General features: G+C 34.8%; 1 protein-coding gene across 6 annotated transcripts in view; it reads left to right on the forward strand.

The window, feature by feature from the left end:
* LOC149539847 (uncharacterized) overlaps nt 1-27,064 on the forward strand; it is a 190,568-nt gene that overhangs the window by 131,068 nt on the left and 32,436 nt on the right. For all 6 annotated transcript variants that reach the window (XM_089801030.1, XM_089801034.1, XM_089801029.1 and 3 more), the window contains exons 10-11: nt 5,089-5,244; nt 5,746-5,919. In XM_089801030.1, coding sequence (XP_089657156.1) covers nt 5,089-5,244; nt 5,746-5,919 — 330 coding nt within the window. The remainder of the gene's footprint in view (nt 1-5,088; nt 5,245-5,745; nt 5,920-27,064) is intronic.

Raw genomic sequence — 27,064 nt, forward strand, 5'->3', positions numbered from 1 at the left:
GATGTAATAAGTTGCTACATGGATGGGCTTTGGAAGCTGGTTTTTCCATCTCCTATCAATGATCGCCCAAATGGGGCCATAGTTATCCTCCATTCCTACATACGTGGATCTAATGGCATCCTTGACCCTATCAATGCCCTCATATATGTAGCCCATAAAGGGCTTCTACCCATCAATAACTTGTTGGAGAACTGTGAGGGGCTCAATGTCCTACATGTAATATTGAAAAAAACAGTCAAGTCACAAATTAAATAAACAAAATAAGAAAAATTGCAAAGATGCAAAGCAAATAAAATATGCTTATAAATTAAAAGTAAAACTAAATTATTAAACAATTAAATACTAAATGTTAAATTATAATAAATTTTCTTCTAAATTTATTCAAAGGAAGTCCAAAATCTGCCTCATAAAAAATGCAATTTGCCACATCTATCCCTGCTATAGTCAGAGCTTAGGATGAGGAAGTCCACTCCACCCCAACAAGAATGCATGTCAAGACTCCCTTCGACGTCAACAAGGATTTCGAGGAAATTTGAGGCAAATCTCGTGATATTAGGATGAGCTACCTCCTCTTGCCCCACGCATTTCCTCATTATGCTAAGGACCGATGCATTTTTGTAGATAAATTGGTTCTTTCGACGCATGATTTGACCCATTCAAGCTTACCAATATCCTCCAACGTGAGGTCAAGGCAATGGGCCACACATGGACACCAATTTTTTTTGGGGTGCCTCTCCATCAAAAGTTTGCTTGCAACAATTTTAAATTAATTAGAAATTTAGATATGTTAAGAAAAATTTAAATAAATTTATCAATGTCTCTCTAGCAAATTTTTAGAAAATGAAAAGTTAAAAGTTTATCAATAACAACATAACTTGCTGCATTATCTCTCATCACTTGCACCACATTTTATCCCACCTCTTGTATGACTCCCTCAATATCTATAGATAAGTATGTGACGTTTTTAACATTTGAGGAAGCATCAATAGATTTTAAGAACATGGTGGATCCTACAAAGTTTAAATAGAGCAAAATAATGAATTATCATGGATCAATAAATAAATCAAAATTTAAATTATTCAATGCCTGCAGGGAAGTAGAATGACCAATCACCTCTATAGTAAATAAGAAAATTTAGGGGTGTTCTATTCTTCCTATCCATTCAACCATCTATCATGATGGTGCAACCATTTTGGCTCCATGTCAATCTGTGGTCATGTAACTCAAGTTTCATTTCCTTAACCATTTCTAATAAAAGGGGCCCACTCAACTTAGCATCAGTAGGGGCTTTAAACCGTGTGCCACGAACAATTACAACATCTATTATGCCTTGCCAATAAGGAGACCTATCACAAATAGATTATGACTAGATGAGAAATCATTATGATTAGACAAAGTAGACTTCAATGTTTGAAACTCAAACAATAAATTTAAACAAGTAATACAAAATTAAAGCAAACAAATAAAAAAGAATTACTTGGCTGCAATAAAGGAAATGTTGCAAAAGTACCAAATTTGCAAAAAATAAAATTTGGTAGCATCATGAGTCTCCTTGTTTTAACCCATGCTCTCAAGTGAGGGTTGTGCACTAGTAGTAGTGTGCAACACAAAATAACTAGACAATCCCGATTTTTACACTGTACGATGAATTGTAATACTGCCGGTATCAAGAGCACTAGCACTAGCACTAGGATGAAAGAGAGGCCTAGTAGAACCCTTTCCAACCCAACCTGTGGATGCAAATGAGTGAGCATGGGAGCCAATAGCAATCAACTCTCGCAATTGCCTCTTCTTATTTATCATTTCCTGTTCGCTTGTTTCTAAGAGGACATAACAATAACGCTTTGCCTTGGTAGTTTGTTTATTGCACACAATAATATCATGCCCATTTAGGCCAACAACATGGTATTTGAATCTATTAATGCCACCATAATTAATTTCTTTACAAAAAAAATCTTTTCTTTGATTATTTTTTTCTGCTAAGAAATTCCTCGGTATATTTCCAAGACAGATCCTTTGGAGGCATTGGGAAATATAAATGCTAAGGCTATTGCAATAGGAAGTTTCAAAAATCTTACAGAGTTGTAAAAAAATCAGCAAACCCTATGTAAATACATGTTTACAAATGTGCTCTAAATAAATTGTAGGGTTTGTACTTTGCACTTTGCTAGAATTCTACTTCTCTTATGCAATTTTGTTACGAAGTAATTGGGAAAAACGCTTCCGACATTCAACCTTCATGTGCCCAAACTTGTGGCAATAGTTGCATTGAATATTTTTCTTTTGGGAGCCTTTTGAATTTGGAGCAGAGGATGTCTGCTGATGGTACTTTGGATAATGCTCCAAAACTTTGCAGATAAGCATAATGCTCCAAAACAAACCGCAAAAGCCATGATTTTTAGAAGAAAATCGAAAAAATTGAGTTGGTTTTTGAGGTGAAAAATCCATCAAAACTTGACATGATTTTTGAGGTGAAAAAAGAATCAAAACCTGACAATACAAAGCTTCGTTTTTTTAGGAAAAACAGTAAAACCCAACAAATAATTTTTGAGGAAAAAATTACAAACCCACAAAGGAATCCCACACAACTTTGCAAATTACAAAATTATAAATTTTTAAAGGAAAATTCATAGAAACCCATAAGAAATTTTTTTGTAGGGAAAAAAAAATATGAAAACCCATCAGAATTATTATTTTTTGAAGGAAAAAAATTATGAAAACCTATCAGAAATTTTTTTTTTTTTTTGAGGAAATTTTTTATGAAAACCCACTAGAAGTTTTAAGGGAGGCAAAACACGAAAGTTTGCATGGTAAAGCAACACATGTAAACAACATGCAAGTACATGCAACCTTGAAAAAGTAGAAACCCATAAAATTTGAAGGGTGACTCAGAAGAGAGCTCGAAAAATGTAGAAAGGATATGTTGTCAGTTTCTTGATTGGCTGGCTCGAAAATTGAGGCACAAAAATTGAGACACCCAGAAAAATTTGACGATAACCTAGTTGAGCTATCGAAAAACTCACCAAGAAATTGTAATTAAAATTTTTTTCTGAACTCGAAAATTGGGGTTTTGACCAAAAATAGCCCTGTTGCAAAAAAAAAACCACAAAAAATGGCAGAAATTTGTAGAAAAACTAGATGGATCTGGACAAAAATGGTTTATAGAACTGAACTAGAAGGTGGCATATTCAAACCTCTTAGAATGGAAACCCTAGTCGGATTATAGAGAGTTGAAATCAAATATGCATGTAAATAATTTCGAAAATAAAAGGCAGATAATTTCAACCAAAAAATTATAATTATTTTCAAAAAAATTTAGAGTGTTGGCTTTGATACCATATTACAAAGTAATTGGAAAATATTTGCTTACTATTAATAGTGATCAAGAGATCAATTTATACAAGAGACTGAATGATGTTTCCTTAAGAAACAATTGTAAAGAATAGAAACATTCTATTCTAGAAACAGAAAACTAAATATTAGAAACATTCTAATATTTATAGGAGATTACAATAGATAAGCATCAGATACTAATCAGAGATAATAGAAACTATCTATTATCATAATAAATATTATAGAAAGTATTCAAGACTAACCTATCAAAGAAAAAGCATTCAAGATTTAGAAGTTTGAACTTAAAATTTAATAAACAATGAAAAATACATTAATATACAAAAAAACAACAAAATCTATAAAGTTTAACACTTACCTCTTGTAAATGAGTTGAGAAGTATTGCTATTGACTCCTTAATGCTCTTCTTCCCTGCTGGTTGCGAACCTATGGCTTCTCATTTTTCTTCCTCTCTTTCACTTTTCCTCTCTTCTTCCCATACCAAGCAATTAGAAGACCTTTTTAAGGGTTGAAGTAAAAAAGAGGATTGTAAAAAGAAAAAATATTTTAAAAATGTGTTATTTTATGGTTTTTAAGTGCCAATTATGTCACTGTGGCTGGCCAAGTCATGTATGCCCGGACCCGGTGAGCTAGGCAAGTTACGAGTTGGCATAATTTTGGCTTGGTTGACCCAGCTCGCAAACTGGCCAAACTTGCTTGACTAGCAGCAAATTTGGGACTTTGATAAATACACACACATTTTAATAGATATATGTATGTATGGACGAATGTGTGCCCATATCCAAACCTGAACACAAATTGACAACTTAGTTATATTTCTTCTTGATACTTACAAAATTCTTACTTTCTTGCATCAAATTTTTGTTGATGAGTAATGTCTGGAAAGAAGTTTGCGATGGTGAAAATATACATCTTATAAATCATTGTATTTTTAAACTGGTCTTACCCCAAAAATGGGAAAACCAAAAGGTTGAACACAAGACATTGTGGAACTCAAGTTCAAATATCAATATTGCCAACCTTGAAAACACTAAATGTCTATTATTTTGCATCTCATTTTTTCCTGTTGCACTGAATATTAAAGATGTGCTCTAAAAGTATCATATAGACATGTATGCATCTTTTTAATTTTGAAATATTTTCAATTTGTCGCTCTTAACACAAATGCTAAATATGGAAGAAATTTGTAGAAGTTAAAATTTGTTTAACAATGATTATAAATTATTTTAACAATTTTTGGTTTGGACACACTTGTAATTTCAGTTTTAATACATCAGTCCGTTGTTTAGAAGGTTCCAGAGATTGCTGGAATTAGAACTTTATAATGTCAAAAGCCGTAACGGAAATTACCAAATTTCCACTAAAATTTATTTTGTATGATTTCCATGAGACATTTGTCATTACAAATAGGGAAGAATGATGTTGATGCAAACATACATCACATTTCCCCTTGGAAAGTGAGTTTTGAAGCATATTTTATGTTTATGCAGCAACTGTGTTTCTATTATCACACATTCTGTAAATCATTGAAATGCATCAACAGCTGTTTCTCCACATATAAGATATGTTAACTTTTCCTCTAGCATGTTCAGCTAAAATGTTGCTCAAAGTAGACATATTCTGTAAATTGTTTACTTGTGCTAGCGTGTTTCTTGCCATTTGATTGGATTTGTTCCTATTTGCTTGAGCAGACCCTTCTTTGACACATTTATTTTCGTTTTTTATCCATTGAAAAGGTACGTCTAAAAGAGAGGCTTGATCTGATTGATACTTTGAAGCAAGCGATGGATATTTTACGAGAAGATTGGGGTCATTTAAGTCTGCCACTTAGTCAGCGGAATAATATGCCTTCTTGGTGGGAGGCAGGGCATCATGACAGAGAATTGGTGAAGGTCTGTTCTAATCTTGACTCCTATGCCAGTTTTTGTTTGTTCTTTTGTAATGGTCCTTAAAGATGAGTAGTGCTTGTTTTTTTGATGCAAATCTTATGCGACGAGTATAAAGTTCACTGTACACAGGAAATGTCTAGGGCAAACTTAGTGAGTGATCATACTGTATTTTTTATATTTATGGAGAAGCAGTGATTCATATTCTATATTTGAGCATATGTGAGCTATATGGCCTTAGTCAGTTGTCAGCAATATAGCAAGCTTTATTGAGTATTCTTTCTAGATGACCTTAATCAGTTGTATGGTTATTCCTTTGTTACTTCTCCTAACCTGAGAGCACCAAATTTTATTCGAGGTACAGAAATTGAATCTCAAACTCTGAGTTTTCTTTCTGTGGCATATTCAGAGTTTTTGCTCATATTTTCTGTTTTCAAAATGTTTGCACATATTTTCTCATTTCTTCAAAGTATCTAATGAATGGATGATTTTTGTTTGTGAATAAAGGGTGTATTGGCACATGGTTTTGGGAATTGGGAAACAATATTTGAAAGCAGCAGTTTGAGCTTCAGTAATGCATATCCCATTTCAGAGTCTGGTATCCACCTTGATCCTAAAGCTTGCATGAAACGCCTCAGATTCATTTGTAGTAATCTTCGTCGTCACCTCCGCAAGCTGAAGGTTTTTCTCATTACCTTAAATATTTTAGCTGTTGGATCTTCTTACATAGTTAAAATATAAGGTATACAAAACCCCATGTTTGATGATATTTCAGTATTGCAGTTGGTAAATTTCAGTGGATCTTAGGACAATAGAGCTCTTGAGCTAAGTAGTTTTATAGGAAACTTTTATGTGCATTTGAAATTAGTTTTATTGAAATGATGGAATAACCAATATTATATTTAGCAGAAAGTATATTTTAACTAATTCATTAAATAGAATTTGTTCTGGGCTGGCTTATGTTCTAAATGTAAGTTTAGTGTTCAACATAGATGGCAAATTGCACGTGCAGGACATGTGGAATATGCAGTTTGTAACCAAGTATTTTATTTTGGCTAAAGTATTGATGAATTTTTAGTTTGCATGAATTTCATGATGGTTGGAACAAAACCTAACAAGAGCTTTTGGAACATAATCTAATAAAGTATGATTAGTACAAGCATTGACCATATGCTAGGTTGCAACAAACTCTCATAGCCTTCCTACTGCCTCCTCTGCACCTCCTCTTACCTACCCATTGTTTCTCAGTTGGCACGTTTCCGGTATGGGAATAACTACTGAAATATAGGAACATTCCAAAATACCTCAAATGTTGGGACATTCCTGAAAATGGCTATGGCATTTCTAGGCCTTTTTGGAGACATCTTGCTGTTTCACGGGGAGAGGTCCTTGTCCAGTTAAAGAAATCAAATACAACTAACTTGTACCTTAACTAACACCACCTAAAGAAATCAAATACAACTGACGTGTACCTTAACTAACACCACCTGTGATCTTCCCCAAACCTAGTTCCCACCAAAGCTGAAGACGAAAATAACATTTATTCATTTTAACTGGAGGAGGAATGATGCATTGAAACTAGGTTAATGTAAACTATTAATTCTCTTGGTCTTTTGTCTAGCTTTTTTATTCTGTGGATTGATTTGTTTTATATGTTCAGTTGTAGAGCTTCTGTATTTAAGAAGAAACTGTTCGTCTTTGATTGCCAATATTGTGATTTCCATTCTAGAGTATAATTATTGAACTATATATTAAGAATAAGTAAAATCAATAGGTGGATTGGGAAGGGAGACAGAGTCATGCTTCTAGGGATGTCTGATGTACAAATGTTACCCTTGATTCCTTGGGAATAATTTTGTCATTTATCTTAGTGCGCAATCAAATATTGGAGGTCCATGGAAATTGGAAGATATCCAAAGCTTCTTAACATAGAGAAACGAGACTCTCCACAAGTCAGGTGAGTATCCCAGGTCGACGAGTCGGGTTAGCCGTATCAGGTTCGGGTGGGCGAGTCGAGTGAGCCCCGCCAATTTCAATATATGATAGCAAAAGGGTGAAAGCATGGGTAAATCTTCATAAAAATTTCAACGGTTTTGTTGCTTTGCTGAGTCGCTGCCGAGTCTGAGGCGGTTTACGAGTTGAATTACCCTTGCTGAGTTAGAGCCAGGTCCAAGCCTGGGAACTTGCCTTAACATTCCTCTCCTTTTCAGTAATAGGGCTGAAATGTTAGTCTGGGAGAGCATTGCCTCAAGTAAGGTAAGACTAGTAGTAGCATTTAAGGGAGCCTTGCTAGTATCTAAAAGGCACCTTTAAAAAGCTGCATGCTCTAAGGTTTAGATCTCCATAAGGCAACACTTTCTTGTATTTGCCTTCCAAGTGAATATGTTGAGATATGAAAAATCAAGGAGATTATGTTGTCTCCATTTATATGTCTATTATGCCATCGAGCATAGGATTGTGACCACATACTAATTCACTACCTATATGCATGGAAGATTTGGGTTTGTTTTTGAAAATTTTTGAGTGCTCAAAGATACAACAAAGAAGCTACTAGCAGCATGGTCATTTTATTTTCAAAGTGAACCTCTGAAGCTGATCCAGAAAACAGTTGTCTCTCTGTTTGTGAGTACTATCTGGATAGAAGTAATAACCTCATTTTGTTTGAGCACATTAGAAGGGATAGAAATAGGGTCACTGATCTGATGGTGAATATGAAATTGATTTATCTTTGATTGTGGCTTCTGACCCTCTACCCCAATGGATTTCCGGAGCATCATTGTAAGTGATGCAGCTCAAGACTTCACTTAGGTTTTCTCTTACTTAATCAAACCAATCATGAACATTTGATTGGGGCTCTCACCCATTCGGGCCCCTTTTTTCCCTACTTATTTGGTTTATGGGACCTACACCATTGCCTAGGGACTAGATGGTGTGGGTTTTGTGAGATGACTTTTCAAGTCCGCCCCAACTACTCTCGAATCTAAATTTCCTATTTTTTAATCTTTACAGATATTGTGCCATACGGAAGAATAACATGCTTTTTTAAGAATCTGGGTCTGCATTTTAAGGTTGTCAAGCTTATCTCTGGTAAACTTAAAAAGAGGCTTCTCTGTTCTTGCTTCTGGTTCACTGTCTTCTTTTTCATTTTGTTGATTTTGCAACTTGATTTTTTGGTGATTTCTCATGATGATGAAGAGCTCATTGCTATGTTTCTTCCTTTAATCCACACTAGTTAATTTTCTCTGAGAGGTTTTCCAAGGGGGTGTTAAGATTTGCAGAATTTTATGAATTTAAATCCCCAGAAAGATAGGTTGTGTAGACAAAATAGAAGAAATTACCCTATGCTCTTTTCAAACATTGTCATTCTGCTTAATTTTTCCATGTGTTTCTTTCTATTGGAAAAGGTAGCATAACTGTGTTGAGCACGTGACAAGGTGGTCTTGTCAAATTTTCTGTCCATTGATTCAGGATAAGAGAATGGAAATGGAGAGGTAAGGATTAGGTGTCCTATCCTCATGAACTAGAGTTTGACGTGTGTGCAGTGTCTCTATCCTTTCTTTGTCTGCATGTCCTTTATCTTTAAGGGCTAGGTCAAATAACATGCACAGTGCTTGGAGTATTTTTTTTTGGCAAATGTTCATTGTTTCCAAAAGTTATGGTAAAAGACTTTGACATACGAATTCAAACTTTGCATCCATACATCTATTGTCTAACTTAGGTGGTCTTTTGTGATTGTTTGTGTTCATCATTAAATGTTAAAATGTGAGGAAGCATAGCATAAAGGCCTACTAGTTATGGCCTGTCTTTAGTAGATGTGATGGATGTATGCATATTCGATAAATTTCCATTAAGGTACCTAATGGTTGTTTCTTTACTGATGACTAGTTTAATAGTCTTTTAGCTAAGTTGTCGTATTTGCTTAGAAATTCTCAATTCAACATTCGATTCACTGAGATTCGGAGTTGGTTTGAATTCTGTTCAAATTCGCCTGATCCCTGCGAGATTCCTTGCTTATTCGTTGTTTCGGACCTTGATTGATTTTGGGGAAATTTGTAGCGACTTTGATTGATGTTAGCAGAGCCTGGGCAGAATTTGAACCAAATTTATAGCGAATTTGGGAAATCCAGTCAATTAGTTAAGACTTAACGTTCACTAATTACCGTGCACCATATATTCAATTACAGTAACCAGAATGAGAAATCCGAACAGGCATTTCACGAATGTTTCGTATATCTATAGTTGAGAATGAGAAATCCGAACTGTTCATCACAGGGCATCCATGATCCATGGGAGGCATTTTTCATTACATTCTGTGGACAATCTACGATAGGCATTCTGTGGTCAATTTTTGATATGGAATCTCCAACTCTACAGGCATTTTCTATACTCAACAAACTCAGGTTGCAGCTACAGGAAACATTCTACAAGCAACACACACACACATACACACACACACACACACACACACACATATCTATCTCTCTCTCTATATATATATCTATATAAACATCTTGTATGGAAGAACCCAAAACGAACCCGAACTCGGCCCAAAATTAATTTGAACGAATCTCAAACCCGCATCCGAACCAGCAACTTAGTCTTTTAGTTATGTTGCTACTCATAATTTTGGTTGCTTTGCCCTTATTCTGAATAGACTTAGCATTGCTGAAGTAAAATACCCTCTTTGTGTTGTCACCCACGAGCCTTTTGGATCTAGGGCTCGTTGGCCTTAGGCAACTTTAGCAAGGAAAAAGGAAGTAAACTTTCAAGCACAGCAACAAAGCAAATTTCAGATTTGGATGGTGACTGGTGTAAATGCCAAACTAAGAGCAGGCATAAGAAGGTCCCCTTGAATGAAAGTTTAAATTGATTGGATGGTTTTTCGGAGGCATGACAAGATTACTTTCTAGAACTCTTCTTTTATGCTTGGAAGCATAATATTCACCCGGTTGTGAGTTGGAAGAGGTAATCTAAAGATGTGATAAAGCTGCCTCATATTTCTGACAAGGGAAAGATCTTTTATTACCTAAAACTAGTTGGATACAAACTTGTCTAACAACTGTGGGACCTACCTACTGTGAAGTTAATTTTTATATTCTTGAAATGGCTATGAAATATGATGGAAGAATTTGAATGGAAGTTTGCAAAAGAATTTAATAAATTAATAGAGGTTTATGCATGAAAGAAAAACACAATCAATGGTGAATTCCAATCAACGAGGCCATTAAAAGAAGAAATGGAAAATATACCACTGGCTATGGCAAAAGTAATTTGAATCCAAGGATTGGATTTGAGCATTAAAATTTCTAAGGACATGTTATAGAGAGAAACACAAAAATCAACAATATAGATGTAATAACCCACACTAGAGAAAACACAAAAGAAAGTAAAACTCTTAGGGATGCAAGAAGTTTTCTTGTTTAATGTGTAGCCAACCAAAATGAGGAAGGTGAAGAGGTTGAAAAGCAATTTGATAAGCTAGGATAGGGAGAATTATCAATTGTGATGCTATGAATTTAGGTTCTAATTAATGAAGCTGCAATGACTATTAATGATAAAAGACAGAGAATCCTTATCTTAAATCTTGGAAGTTGTACACATGCCTTTCTGGTAGGGAGGACCTGGTCAAAGAGTTGCGTTTGTGATTAGTTTAAAAAGTGTTGTCAATGTAATAACTAAATTGCTCAATGTAATTACTAAATTTCTCAATGAACAATTCAAATGCATGACCAAGTCTATGAGAGAGTAGAGATGATGGTGATGCTTGCAATAACTATTTTGGAGAACTAGATTCACATGGTGAGGTTGGTGATAGATGAAGCTTGAGAAAGTATGCAAAAGATGTTCTAGAGCAAGAGAGAAGAAAAAGACTAAGTGATTTAAAGGGATGAAGGGAACTTGAGAGAGACAATTGAGATTATCATTAGATTAAGGCTAGAGATTTCCATGGATGGGATCTTTCTAAGGGATATGACCCAATACTTGAGCACCCTAACTTTGGGCTAATCAAAATCTTACTTGGAAATTTCAAATCACTCCCAATTTTTTTATAATAGCTTACTTGGTAAGTCATCTACTTATAACTAAGGTTTCAAGTACACATCATCAATTATGATGCCACATCAACATGATTTTTGCCAAGTTGTCTAAAATAGCCCAAATAAAAAGTGAGACCAATGGTAGCACATAAAGGGCACCCATACTTGCACAACTGATGTGGCATCACATCATTGGTTACTTTTTACAACTAAGGGTGCATTTCATTCAATTTTGGGTAGTCATCATTGTACTAACAACTATAAAGTCACAAGTATTGGTACAATGTTGTCAAAAAAATTGGCCATTAAGTCAATAAGTGTAGGTATCAAGTCAACAACTCCTATCACAACTATTAGAACACATTTAAGTACTGGGTCCTCTCACCTAGTATCAAACACAATGAAGAGTGGACAAGGGGATTCACCATTATCAAGGTGATGAAACCCCAAGGGGGAATGCTACATCACTTTACTAGTGCTTTGGTGAGCTAGGAAGATTAATTTAAGAGAATTACTAACTAGATGTAAAAATTGGAATATTGGAATAACTTAATAGCAGAGGAAGATAATAGTATTCTAATTATGGAAACTAGAAGAGCAGGTCATTGAGACCAACTAATAGACTCTGTGAGCTCTTTGAATAGGAGGCACACACAAGTCTAGAACTACAGTGTGGATGCAAGATGCCAATTCAACACAAACTCATCCTATACAGTTATGGTATAGGAACCATACTAGAAAGATATAGAGGCAATTGAATTTTAACAAAGAGTACTATGTAAATGGAGATAACAATAGTAAAGATGAAACTAAGACAAGATTAAATGAAGATAGAAAGTGAATAGATGTCTTTACAAAAATGTTAGTGATATGAAACCTCTAATGCATTACTTCATTCTCATCTACAAAACTGCACACAAAGCAAACAGGGAAAAATGTTGTAGTTGTTTAGAGGCTTGCAAAAGTGAGACCCTTGCTTTGATGTTTCCACCTCCATAGGAAAACAAGATCTATAGGTATTTGATAACCAACAACATGGAGTTGTGAGAATGACCAAAACGTTGTGAGAAATGTCAATCAAGTATCCAAGTGACTAAGAAGTAAAAATGATCCAAAAGACCCAAAAATGGAGCCAAAAGGTAGCCTAGAAGAAACTTTAAGGATTCTCGACACTGGTGGCTTGCCACAGGAGCTGTTACGCTTCCAGGAATAGTAATTGTAATGCTCCAATGACCACCTTTAGTGTGCATATTTATTAGGCATATCTGCCCTTAGTCAAAATAGTCCACATGATTGGAATTTCAGACAAAAAGTGGTGATAGGGCAAGTTGAGGTTTAGATGGAGACTTTGATTTGACTAAAGGGAAGGTGCCATATGATGTGGATTTACAAGGGTGCAATTCACGATTCATTTTTCCCCCACTTTAATGAGCATATTGTTAGTGAGATGCAAGCTAAAGTAGAAGGAGAAAAAGGTTAGGGAAGATTATACTGATATAGGAAGGGTAAGAGAATCTTCTGTACCTACAGAGTTACCCCCTTGGGGAAAGTGCTAAACCTTCATGAGATAGTGCTAAGTTGCATTACTATAACTTGTTAGTTCTAGACAAACATGTTAGATGAAAATTTTAAATTAATATAAACAAACAATTAAATGATAGTGATCAAATATAGAGTGTGAGGTAGCGGCCACAAAGATTATGTCAATATGAGTAGCAAGTTTTGTTATGTTAGATAGTCATATAATTAGGTGAAAGATAGATAATTTAGTTGGATGGTGGTTTTGCCACCACAAACATAGATAAAATAAGATAGTGGATTGGACCCCACAAATGCAAATAAAATAAGCTAATAGTTTGGCCCCCACGTAGACAACAAATATTAAAAACAATAAAATTAAGAATACAGGTCTAAGGTAATGTGGATCTTATAGCACTTAGAATGAAGTGTGTTGCACACAGGGGTATACAAGTCATTCTAAAAGATGTTTCCACATATTGCCACCTTATAATAGATGGCACCTGATGCCCACAACATCAACAAAAATACAAAGATTAGGGAATCTACTTATTTGTTAAAATAACTCATAGCAGTGAAATTAATGAGTGCATATCTGCATATGAGTTACATATCATGGGCTCAAAGCTTTTGGATTTGAAGAAAGGATAAAGACAAAGATAAAATAAAAACTCAGGTAAACATGGAAGAAGGCCTAAAGCCCCCAAGACTTTGCATTGTCCTTGAATGTTGAAAATCATGAAATAATAGATAGAAGAAATAGGTAACTGAAAGAGGAATTGTACAACAAATAATCCCTTGTTTCTAGATACCAATAGAGTAACTTGGGTCCTTCAGGTTACCACAACATATAAAGTCAAGCACAAAGGAACATAGATAGGTACACTCTAATCTAAGATAAGAAGAGGTACTATCTTAGCAATCCTCCACAATCAGATCATTGTCCTAATCTAGATCATAGGGTTTGACTAATGATGATGCTCTTTGTCATTGGTTTAAGAAGGATGCTCATGGTTTTACCTCTTGTTGGTTCCCAAAACCGTAGATTGGAAATCCAAGAGCTTGCCACTTCTCTGATAGGACTTCTCAATCAGTTCTGGCCAACAAACGAGAATATTTCTTAGATTCCCCTGCACTTCGGGCTCCGCTACACCCAGGCGGGTAAACCTTCACCCCGAACCTGATCACTTGGTTCCGAGCTTTTCTATAGCGACTTTAAACTTGGAGTTCTTCAACTGGCAAGGTCCTCGAACTTGACAAAATTGAAACTGGATGCTGAATATTTGATAATTGAATGTTTTGTATAAATTTTGTAAATAATGGAAATGATGATTGTAGAAGGAATATATAGATTTTCTGATTTCATAATAGAAAGACCAATGCCTCTGCTCATCCGGGCAACAGAGTCAACTTCAGAGAATTTTTGCATACAACTTCATAATGTTCAATGCACTTATACTGCCAACAATTTTAATAATCCAGATGCAATAGATCAATTATAATGCAATCTTAAATTAGTCCAGATTGAATTTTAACTCCTCTGGCTGGGAGACAAACTGGACATAGATGTGGAAATAATTTAATATTTCACGACATCTATGATGATCAAATCTAAAATGCTAATTGAATATGTCCACTTATCTGATATCAAAATTATATACAAAATTCTAAATATAATTATGAAGGACAATTCGCCAGTAGTTTTAAATCTCCACACCATTCAAGAATAAAGAAAAGACATTTTATCTTAAAAATAAAATAATAGAATTTTTATTATAAAATCATAATGAGCCCTTATTCCTCCTTACAATAATATAAATATAAAAAATGCTTCTTTTTTAATATCTAAATAAATGTTTCAATGTGTCCCCCGTCCACTCCAACTTCTAACCTTATTTATATCTTAATTTGGGGCATGACTTTTCAAAGTGAAGAGTCATATCTAAATAACACCCCTTTCAAATATAATTACATTAATTATTTCCTTCTAATATAATCAACCTTAAACTTCAAAAGGCTTTAATCAATGGAATAAGGAGCTTAATTATTTCAACATTTTCAACCTTCAATTTATTTGCCAATTCGCAATATCTCATTTCTGGTTTCCGTTGAAGTGTTTTGGACCTCAGATCAATCTCTTGCCTTCGATATTGTTCATATTAATAACCTGTGATGGCTCCTGTCTTAGATTTCATCATTGACGCATATTGGAACTGATGATAATTTCCATTCATTTTGGTTTGGTGGTTCTCGATAATGAATGGCCCTTTGTTTCTGGCCCTCCACGAAACTTTTGTCTTCAAACTCTTTGCTTCCGCACAAACAGTGCTTTAAGATTCTGGGTATTTGCATCTTCATTATTGGACGCATGCCTATGCCTCATCATTTGCCCCCGATACCAATCCTTTTATCGCCGATCACATCTATGCTATACTTCCTGACTCCTGCGATACAAACTCCCGTCTCACTATGCAAGTTCGTTGTCTTCAGCCTGACAGATTTTTCATATCGGCAACACCCACCATTCACGGTGCATACGTATGTCTTCATATGCATATGAGGACTTCCAATGTCCCACGACTCAACTCTACTCTCCAATCTGAAGTTGCTTTCTATACTTTGACGGCACATGGTTTTTACTCCTGTTCATGATAACAATAGTTTGCACCGGTAGTGGCTTGTGCAATCACCATTATCATTTGAAAACTAGGCTTTCACTGTTTTATGTTTGACTGGCCATTTCTAGGCTTTCATTGCTCAAGAATTTCTTACAGGTGCCATTTATGCATTTTATCTTTGCCATATCTGAGCGGGACTTTGCTGGAGGAAAGATTTCGTTTGTATACTCAAGATGCCATCAGTGAGTTCTATGATTTCCTCACTTGGAAGTAACATTTCACAAGTAGACTGGGCAGAAGTGATGTGCACCAATTGACTGGTAGGAGTAAGTTTCAAAGTGCCACCTTCGATAGGACAAAGACAGCACTCACGTTTCACATTTGGTGTCTCAGACCCATGATACAAAATTTTGTTGTTTTCCTCTTGCTGTTTCTGCATACTTCAACTTCAAACACTGTATAGTGTCTGTTCACACTAGTCATGTTCCATTGCTTCATTTCATCGCTTAAACCTGTTGCCCAACCTTAGAACAGGTGTGTCTAGTATGTGCCCTCAAGATTCTCTGGAAATCCCGACCAACTTCAAAAGTTTAAAACTCGGCAAATGTTTAACAGCCCCTTCAATTTTTGTCAATTTAAATATCTAATGACCACTCAAAATTTACGAAGGACCACCACATTCTAGTCTTGCCAACACAAGGATCATACCATACCTTGTCAAAGACATTAATGATTGATTTTCGTATTTTGATATAATCTTTATACTTTAGTTCTGACTCAATATCTGTCCGGATTCTACACAGCTGTCAAATGGTTTAGAAGTCCACATGGAGATCTATCTAGATAAAAAGACTCATAAGTCAATACTACAGATCACTCAGCTGAAATGTGTAGTTCCTCATCCATCATTTCCAACCTCATGTTTCAATTATCATGATCAATAATGGAGATTAAATTTTAGGCTCCATCACCTCCATGGCCAAAGATTCCAAACATTGCAGCCCCTTGCAATCAAAATCATATCACAAGTAATTTTTATCTATTTAAAAAAAAAAATAGCTCACTTTATCTTCAAAAGAATCATGACTAGAAAGTGATTTTAATTTTTTATAAGATTAAATTAAATTCTTTTTAATTGATTACCCTGTGTTGTCTTCATAGGTTGGTAGTTCCTTTGCATCAGAAAGAAATTGGAGCACCTATTCTTTCATCCACTCGGTGGAGCGCAATAGGTTGCAATCAAATAAAGCAGAGAACCTGGTATTCGTGCATAACAACTTGCACCTTCTTTTGTATAAGAGTAAAGAATACAAAGAAGTGGGATATAGGTGTAGAGATTGCGGACTTGGATGCTTCCACTGCTCAGCTTACAATGGATGATTTTGTTGACTTTGATGTCAATATTATTGTTGCTTCTGTGGCTAATCCCATTGGCCTTAACTCAAGTAATACCGGAGAAGAAGAAGATGAAGATTGAAAAACTTAGGATATTAATAGTTTTTCTGATTTTCATTCCATTAGTTGAATAATGAACATGAAACAATGATACTTGAACTCGATATTTATAATGTTATGAATCTTTGATGTTGAAGTTGATTGAACTATATGATGGTATGATCACTATGATTACAAGTTTAACTATCTATAGTGTTTTTGTTGCTTAAATGTGTTTATGCGACCATGCTACATTCTAATTTTAACTCATGCTTCATAAATATATGATAATTTTTAATTTTTTACATGTTTTTGTACTAATGAACCCAAACCCCTTTCCAAAATTTTGATCAACTTGTGAACCGGTTCTTGAACTTGGAACTTGGAACCGAACCCAAACCGGCAACCTAGTTTATATGGTATCAGAGTCTTGCTAAGGCAGATCTGAATAATTTGAGATATCATATTACGCTCTTTTGATATTGTAGTCACATCTCATTCTTCATAGTATCAAACGTGATCAGATTTGAGGATCGTCTTGAAGGTGCAAACAACTTCATATCATGGAAGTTGAGAATTATGATGATACTAAAAGAGAATAAGTTAGACTGATTGGTGAAAGATAAGAAGACAAAACCTGAGAATGAACCAAAGAAATCTCAATGGATTGAGGATAATGAGAAGGTTGTGAAAATAATAGTAGATGTAGTTAGGGATGATATAGTACTGATATTTGAAAAACAAGAAATTGCATACCTTATGTTCAAATTCCCTTGACAGCACATTTGAAATAAATAACATTGCAGAACCCTTGCACTAAAGAGACAAATTAATCACATAAGCATGAACAAAGGAGAATCCATCAATGCATATTTCATGAAAATCTCTTAGCTAAGGGATCAATTGTTAACTGTTGGATATGAAATTGATAGGAAATAGTTAACGGTCATAGCTTTAGGTGGCCTACCAAATTCATGGGAGTCATTTGATCAAGGAATAAGTGCAAGATCAAAAATCCTAAAATTTGATCGGTCAAGATTTGTCTGTCTACAAGAAGAAACTAGATAGATGACAAAAGGAAACAAACACAAACCTAGAGATGAGGATATTCATGTTTTGAACACAAATTTTCATAAGAAAGGAAACAAGAAAAATTTCAAAAGAAACAGAAATTTTCATAGAAAGGGTTCATCCAAGCAGAGAAAAGATGTTTCTCAAGTTCAATGCTTTAGATGTGATCAATATGGACACTATGTAGTCAAGTGTTCTAACTAAAGTAATGAGGCTCAGACCTAGCTCGGTCTCAGCAAGGGTAACTCAACTCGTGACCCGGCTCAGACTCGCCTGCGACTCAAAAGTGACTTGGAAAAGTGATAAACCCTTGAAATTTAAAGATTTTTTTGGATTTAAATTAATTCCTTGCACCCATTATTGAATAAAGATTAAAAATACAATAACATCATAAAATACTAGGTAATTTGATCATATACATAACATACATCGATTACGTAACTACAAAGGTAAAAAATTTAAAAATCAGCCAAGTCAGATGAGTCAGCCGAGTCACCTAGGGGAGTCAACCGAGTCACCCAGCCGAGTTAGGTGAGTCAGCTTAGTTGACCCGCTGAGCTAGGGTCACAGGTCATTTTGACCCATTTGAGGTAACTTCACTCGCTGACTCGATCAACTCACCCGACTCGCGGCGAGTCTTATTACTATGGTTCTAATAGAACAAAGAAACAAGTATCTTTTGGTAATGTTCAAAAAAAAAATATAGAACAAAATTTTAAGAAATTGTTTTGTATTCAGCATTATCAAATCAAGTGTCAAATAAACTTAACACTTGGGTGATAGATAGTGGCTTAGGCACATCAGAGGATTCAGAGAACATCTAGATACTATGGTAGAAGAAACTAATGAAGAAGTAACAATTGGGGACGATTCTGCACATTTAGTTAAATGAGTTGGAACTTACACCTTCAAGTTGCAAATTGACATCATTATTCAACTCGGTAGGGTACTATTTGTACCAGTAATTAAGAAAAATTTAGTACTTATATTTTCCCTAGAAGACAACTGATATAGGGTCATCTTTGTGGATGGGAAGGGAACTTTTAAAAATAGTTTGAGTAGAACCAAAAACATATTAGTATTAGTCCACTCTAACTTATGTGGAAACGTGTTTGTACCCTCCATGGGAGGATTCCTATATTATGTAATTTTTTTGGATGACTTCTCCAGAAAGACCTGGATATATTAAGTGTAAAGAGTCAGAAGAAATCCTTAAAAGATTCAAGGAGTTCAAAGCCCTAACAAAACACTCTTATGGAAAGAATTAAATTACTAAGAACAGACAATCTGAAGGAATATACCTTAGAAACTTCTAAGGAATTTTATGTTAATGTTGGGGTTTAAAGGAAATTTATTGTGCTCTATAATCCACAACAAAATGTTGTTGCTGAGAGGAAAAGTTGAACTATTGCAGAGGCTGCTAAAGCTATGTTGTATGACCAAAACATTGAAACTGCATTTTGGGTAGAAGCATCTAGAACTACTGTTTACAAACAAAACAGATGTCCCCATTCACACCTTGGTACCAAAACTCCCAAAGAGGCTTTTACTGGTACAAAACCTGACATAAGCCACCTAAGAATACTTGGTTGTCATGTTTACATCCTTGCACCTAAAGAGAAGGGATCAAAGTATTCTAGAAGGAAAGGAATTTTTGCAGGCTATAGTGAAACATTAAAAGCCTATAGGATAATCATACCTAGACAGAGACAAATAGAGCTAAGTAGAGATGTCATTTTTGAAGAGGACATTGCCTTGAAATAGGCAAAGTGCTCTAATGAGTTAGAAATTCAAGATTCACCTAAAGAAATGGAGGAGGATCCTGCTCTTGAGTTTCAAAGGGAGTATCCATAACAAACCACAAATGAAAACCAAACTGCTCTTGAGATTCAAAGGAAGTATCAAGAAGAAAGTCAAAATAACAAGAAGAGACCACTTTGGGTCAAAAAAATGATGGAGGAAGTTGAAATTTTTTTGCAACACCCAAAGGAACCTTCAGAGAAAGTAAGAGATCTTATAATTCTCAAACTATGTTGTCTTAATAAGTGAAATCATTAACTCAGAACCTACTTGTAATGTCCTTGCTACTAGAGTTGGCTAAACTTGCAAAAATAAAAGTTAGGATGTTAATAATAACAAATCTTAGTCTACTTTCCTACCCTCTAGCCTAAATTTAAACCTTAAAAACATCTTTAGGCCGGGTTTCCTAACCCTTAGTTATTCAGCTGTCTTTTCTAGAGTGCACTCCTTAAGGCTCACATATGCATATGTTGACACCATTAGAATATTCTTACCATTATATTTTCTCATGCATGTTGTTTAGATGGAGATAAAATTTCTCGCATACCAACATTATAGAGGTCATATTGTTTTACATAATGTTTGGTCAAATGGGTACTTCATCCATCTTTGATACCAACACTATATGTCCACCTCTATTTTGTCAACCCAATGGGTGTTTATACCCATCACTAGTACTACCACTGAGACTTTGTGATCTACTTCATCCTGTCAGCCAAATGAGAGGTTATGCCCATCTTTGATACTGTCACTATAGAAATTATGATCAAATCTTCTCCCCATAAGAGATTTCATTGATTAAGTGAGCTTTAATGAACATTAAGATTATTTATTAATCTAAAAAGGTACTATCTTGATCTTAAACCATTAACCAATAAGTCATGTGTGTTATCCGTTTCGAATTCAACCTTTATATATACATATGTATATGTATAAATTATCCACAAGTATGATTCATTGATATAAATAAAAGCATAATTAAACAAATATAATCCAAAAACATACCTTTCTCATACCTTTCAAAAAAGGAAGGTATTGATAATGAGGAGACATTTGCACCCGTTGTTCGATTTACTTAAGTTAGAGCAGTCATAGCTATTGCAACAGCTAAAGGCTGGAAGATCCATAAAATGGATGCGAAAACTGCATTCTTAAATGTGTGACTATCGAAGAAGAAATCTATTTAGAACAACTTAAAGGATTTGTGATTCATAATTGAGCTTCACATGTACACAAATTGAAGAAAGCACTGTATGGACTTAAATAGGCTTCTTGAGCATGGTATGAAAGGACAATAGCTATCTTTTTTCTAAGAATGATGTAGACCTAAATCTCTATTTTAAAATTATTAAAGGTGATATGTTAATACTAATCCTTTATGGTGGTGACCTACTAATTATAGGGGAAGATCACCTCATAGTCCAATGTAAGGACCTGGCCTCAAAATTTGAAATGAATGACTTGGGCATTTTATATTGCTTCCTTGGATTTGGTAGAAATTGTATTGTATCCTTTGAATCAAGGAAAAGATACTATTGATATTCTAAAGAGATTTGAGATATTGAATTGGAGACCGATGTCTACACCCATGGGAACCAATCTACTCAAGTTGAAAGAAGTAGCAACAAAATCTAGATTTGCAAATCTTACGCATTATAGACAAATAATTGGGTCACTGATGTATCTAGTTAACACTAGACTGGATATTTGCTATGTGGTGAATGCCTTGAGCTAGTTAATGTGTGAACCACAAGAGATACACCTTGTTGCTGCAAAACATATATTGAGGTACCTTCAAGGTACTATTGGATATGATTTTAAATATGAAAATGTTGACCTAGATCTACATGGATACTTTGATTCGGATGGGGCTATTTGCTATGTAGTGAATGCCTTGAGCTAGTTAATGTGTGAACCACAAGAGATACACCTTGTTGCTGCAAAACATATATTGAGGTACCTTCAAGGTACTATTGCATATGATTTTAAATATGAAAATGTTGACCTAGATCTACATGGATACTCTGATTTAGATGGGGCTAGAAGTGTACATGATCAGAAAAGCACATCTGGATGTTGCTTGAGTTTGGGATCAGCTTTGATCTCTTGGATAAGCAAGAAACAGTCTTGAGTGGCACAAAGTTTGACAAAAGCTGAATATATTGCAGCCTCTACGAGAGCAAGAGAAGCAATACGGCTTTGGAAATTGCTTGTGGGATTATTTTGTGAGCCCCTCAAACCTAAGTTGCTGATTCGAGTTCAAAGACGGATTTGGGTTTGAGTTCGTGGGTTTCGAGCAAATGTGTGTGTATGCATTACGTGCATAATCCCAAAACTAAGTCATTTCATAGTGTGAATATATGTTGCTTGATCATTGATCAATGCCAAATGTCAAAGATAAACATTAAATATCCGCTCTTTAATCTATCTTCATTATTGTAAAGAAAATCATACATTGAATTTCCTAATTGCAAAACATAGACTAGTTCATCAAATAATAAAGTTTGAAACATAATGATAAATGACAAGTGTTTAGTAGTTTATCAAACAAAAAACATTCTTACCGAGTCTCTCTTCAAAGTTAAAGTTGAACGCTGTAGAAAGAAACTTGGTATGGTTGAATTGTAAGTTATTGAGATTAATTCTCAAAACTGTTTATTTGTACTAATATATATAAAAGATGTTTAATGTGTAAACGCTTCTATCATATGTGTGACTCTTGACTCAATGGCCCCCCTGTGTACATTATTGAAAGGTGACGATCTTTTAGATAATATACACTTGTATCTAACATTGTAAGATGACAACTTTACAATAATTAGTTCTCTGTCATGATGAATATCATGTGACTTGATATTCGTGGACATTGTAATCACCTAAAAATGATCATCTAGACTATTAGCCCTCTTCTTAGCATTTTGGCTAATTTATTTAATCATTTGCTTAAGCCAAATCATTAAAAATTAATTAATTTGATTTTAAGTTTTAACCTATAGTTTGACTATAATATGTTAAGTCCATATTTGATTAAAAGAACATGTCCCCTTTTAATTAAATAAAAGAACCCATTCTTCTAACCCACTCAATGTGCACACAAAGTCTTTTTCCTATTTACAAGTTAAACAAAAAGACTTTGTCTCACATGAAGAGTTAATTGTCTCTCATTGGTTGACTTGCTCTTGTGCATGGATCATGCCAAAAGTCAACCCCCACCCTTGATCCCTCATTTCTTGATTTTGATCCCAACCGTTCATATACCTTTAAAAGAGAGAGCTCTTTTCCTCTCTAAGGATCCCGATCTTGAGCTATTGTTATGTTGTAGGTTTCTTGACAGGTTTTCTTGGAGCACTTGTGGGCTTCTTGCTTCTTGTCTCATTCTTGCAATATCATCCTCATCCTAGTTTAGATTCATTTGCAATAGCTTAGCTTTCTATTTGCATTAGTATAGATCACCTAGCTTAATTAAAATGGTTGCAACACTCTCATTTTGCTTAATTTAGTTGTATTCTTGCATTTCATTCTAGCATAGTTCATTTCTTGCATTGCATGTTTGAGAACTCTTTTGACATTGGCAGTCTTGCTCGTCTAAGGAATCTCTTGTTGAATGGTTTACTAGCAAGGGTTGTGTCTCTAAGGCTCAACTAAGAGCTCTTCATATGCTTATGCACACACCTGTGCACTCCATAGATAGGGAGCTCTAAGCCGAAATTCAAGCATTCCAATCTATGGAAAGTCTTGGATAGAAGGGTTTAGAGTAGAGTACTTTCTTAATCTACATACATGTCATGATAGTTAGTATCTCTTGAACATTTTGATAGATATCATGAGACTTGATACTAGTTGCAGATCATTATGTTCTTTGTGAGATATCATGATTTTTTGTGGTAGACATCATGAGGCGTGATATCGGTGCACATACCACAGCATGCATGTATATAAAAAGAATGTCATGTGACTTGATATTCTTGAGCATATTATATCCTCAGATATCATGAGTTAGGTGATATCTCTTTTCACAATAGATGAGCCTATGTGATATACATATACTTGGTTATATCCTTATCTTCCATAGCTAAGAGGGAGTGTTAAAGTATGATAGCTATGGTCAGATATTCAAATGATAATTCATATCATTCAAATACTTGATCACGATATCATAATTAAGTCCCAAGTATATTATTGAATCTGTTCTGGCAGATTAGTAGTGACTTACAGTAATCATTTCATGTTCTTCATGTTGATGAGATGGAGGGATCAAATCAGATTAAGTCTGATTATATCCTCCATGATCAGTGATCTCGTGTGCATAATTATTGTTAAGAACAATTGATATCAAAACCCTGATTAGTGACCGGGTTTTATTACTAGTATCGAATCAGTGCATATTTAGAGATATGTCTTGAATGGACATGTCTCCACCATGTTGAGACTTGTCCATTCATGGACATGTCTGTTCAAAGAAATACATATATGTCTAAATCGATCTGCCTAGAAGATATTGAAATCAACTAATACTCTATCTAGAGCAGATCAGGCGTTCTTAGTAATAATTCAGACTTACAAATATTTAGTGTTTATCAACATAATATTTGTATCACATTCATAGTTGATACAAGAGCAAAATCTATATCTTCTTATCGTAATTCTGTAAATAAGAAATCAGAGATTTGTTATCGAACAATTCTGAAATACAAAAGATATCCATTACTCCAAACCTGATAGAAATTTAATCGACATATACAGAAAGGTTCATTTCAGAACAATTTTATGTATACTTGAAAGAAACTTTCAAGCCAAATTCAAGGTTTCAATCTGCAAATTCTCTCAGTAGGGGCAGATTAAATTTCATTTATTAGTTTAGGACAGAATTTAAGAAGTGTTGATCAAGTTCAGCCTTGCTTTTTCATATTTATAGTCCAAATTGTTGATCAAAACTTCAAATTGTAAAAAATTTAAGGTGAATTGGATGTAGGAATATAAAGTGAAATCAGAGTTAGACTTAATTAGTATGAAATTTCATACTTTGTATTCCTTGGTCAAAATTAAACATCATACACGTCTCCTAACTTAGAGTTTTTATAGGAGTTAGATGTCTACCCAAAGAGGAACTTCTAATAGAGTGCAGATGAAGTTTTAGAAGAATGGAGCACAATTTGAAGATCTCATCAAAATGGAGAAAGGTTGGAGATGCTAACATTGGCCATGTGAACTTTGAAGATCTCAAGAAGAGAATATATTGGCTTGATGGGTGTCTTCCTTCACCTCCAACTCAAAGAATGATGAGGAACGGAATTGTTCTGGCAGTTAGATTTGTGCAAGCCATACAGTGCAATGAGTTAATTAAGAATGTGTTAGACACCACAACATCTTGGAAAGGAAAATTATAGCACCTGATGGAAGAGTGTTGGCTTATCTCTCAGAGATGTGGCCATCTAAGAAGCTTTTGGTATTCCAAAATGCTACTCCACCATATACAAGACTATAGAAGAAGCCATGAGAGCCTTTCAAGGGCAGCCTGATCTCTGTGCAAAAATTATCAACAAGCAGTCATTAGAAAAACCAAGAGCTCATCACAGAAAAATGCTTAAGAAACTCTTCCAAACAGATCTCAAGGTAAGGTATAGAAATCTGTTCTTCTTGCTTAACAAAATCATGGGAAGCCCTTGGGCCTCCCCATTTAAACAATGGATGGTTTATTCAATTGAGGAAGTCACCACTGGGTCAAAATGATGAATTGGGTCAGAATAATTAATAATTATTTAGTTGAGAAACTAAGAGGGTTGGGACACACAAAGACCTTCACTATGAGGTCCTCCATTATGTATATGTTGGCAAGATGTTACAAATACTAGGGTTTGCAAAGGTGTCGAGGGAAACAAGGGAGATCAAGTCAAAAGTACATTATTGTCACCTGTAACTACATTTAGAGAAGTCTCACGTCAAACAAGTCAGTGATGCATTCCTAGTCTATATTCAATTCCCTAAGTTCACATGCTTGAGAATCCAAGGATTTGTAGGATGTCCTTATAGACTTCCACTTTATCCTTCCAATAAGATAATATTGCTCGAAGTCATAAGATAGGTAGAAATATATGCTAAAACTCCAAGAGGCAAGAAGAAAGTTGGAGTTTATTTTCCCTTTTCATATGGAATATGCTAGAATTATGCCTATCAACACAAGCAATTGAGAAGTCAAATATAGAAATGTAATGGTATCCATCTCTTTTTAACAAATCTAGAGGCAACTTTGATCCCTTTCACCACATTAGGTTAGCGGATGGAAACAAGTATAAATACAGAGTAGATATTGAAGACTTTTGGGTCAATTCAACAAATGAATATGAGAAGAAGAAGAAGAAGAAAACTTTAACATCCACAATGCTAAACATAGCCTATGGGACAGCCCGTTGCCTTTAGTAAATCAACTCTTTTTCTATGCAAGTTAATGGCAAGTGCACTGAACTTCTCAATGTTCTCCTTGGTGAATAAGTTATTCCAAGAGCTAGCTATTAAAATATTCATAAATTTTTGTTGGCTGTCCTTGCAAGCAACACAATCAATAATAAAATGGTGTTCAGTTTCTACATTCCTAGAATTGCAAAAGAGACAAACCCCCTTATCCCATGCCTTTTTTGGTCTTTTCCAATGTCTAGTCTCACTACAAAGCTGATGCAAGTCAGTCCTAAGTTGAGCAATAAGAATTTTTTCTTTTCACACAATATCAGACCCTATTTAAGCTTTTTCAAGTTGGTCACATGTAGGATTACACTCGCTGATGTAGTGTTTTTTCTTCCTTCCTATCCCATTATACTAGTTCGTCTTGTAAAACTTATCAATAATGAACCTTTATTTCTTTGTTATTTGTGGGAGACTTGTTGAGATGAATATTCCATTTACCCATCCATTTGACATTTTGCTGCATCCATGCCTTCTTCATTTTGCACAATACATCATTAAAGAGAATCTTAGGCCATATATTGTTTTCCATTTGTCCAGTTCTTTTAAGGTCAATTAGGAGACAAATACCCATTGCTTTAATAGAGGCAGCTCCTGTTTTGCTTAACATGATATCATATGGGGCAGTGCTCTTGATTTTGAACTTGCTTATGATCAAACATTTTTTAACTCCTGTTTGCCTCCATTGGGAGATGGAGGTATTGCTGGCCCACATCTCACAACCATAAAGAACAACTGACGAACCTAAAGGCCAAAAAGGGTGTGAGTTGTTTTCAAATCCCAAACCTTTACCTCTCTACATCTGTTTTGAAGAGCATAAAAAGCCTTCCAGCCTCCTAAATTCTTTTCTTTCTACAACCTTCCTCATCTTAGATTCTTGTTGAAGTCCAT

This window comes from Cupressus sempervirens, chromosome 9 (genome assembly GCF_028749045.1).
Source record: "Cupressus sempervirens isolate cs-2001-9-10 chromosome 9, ASM2874904v1, whole genome shotgun sequence".
Taxonomy (NCBI): domain Eukaryota; kingdom Viridiplantae; phylum Streptophyta; class Pinopsida; order Cupressales; family Cupressaceae; genus Cupressus; species Cupressus sempervirens.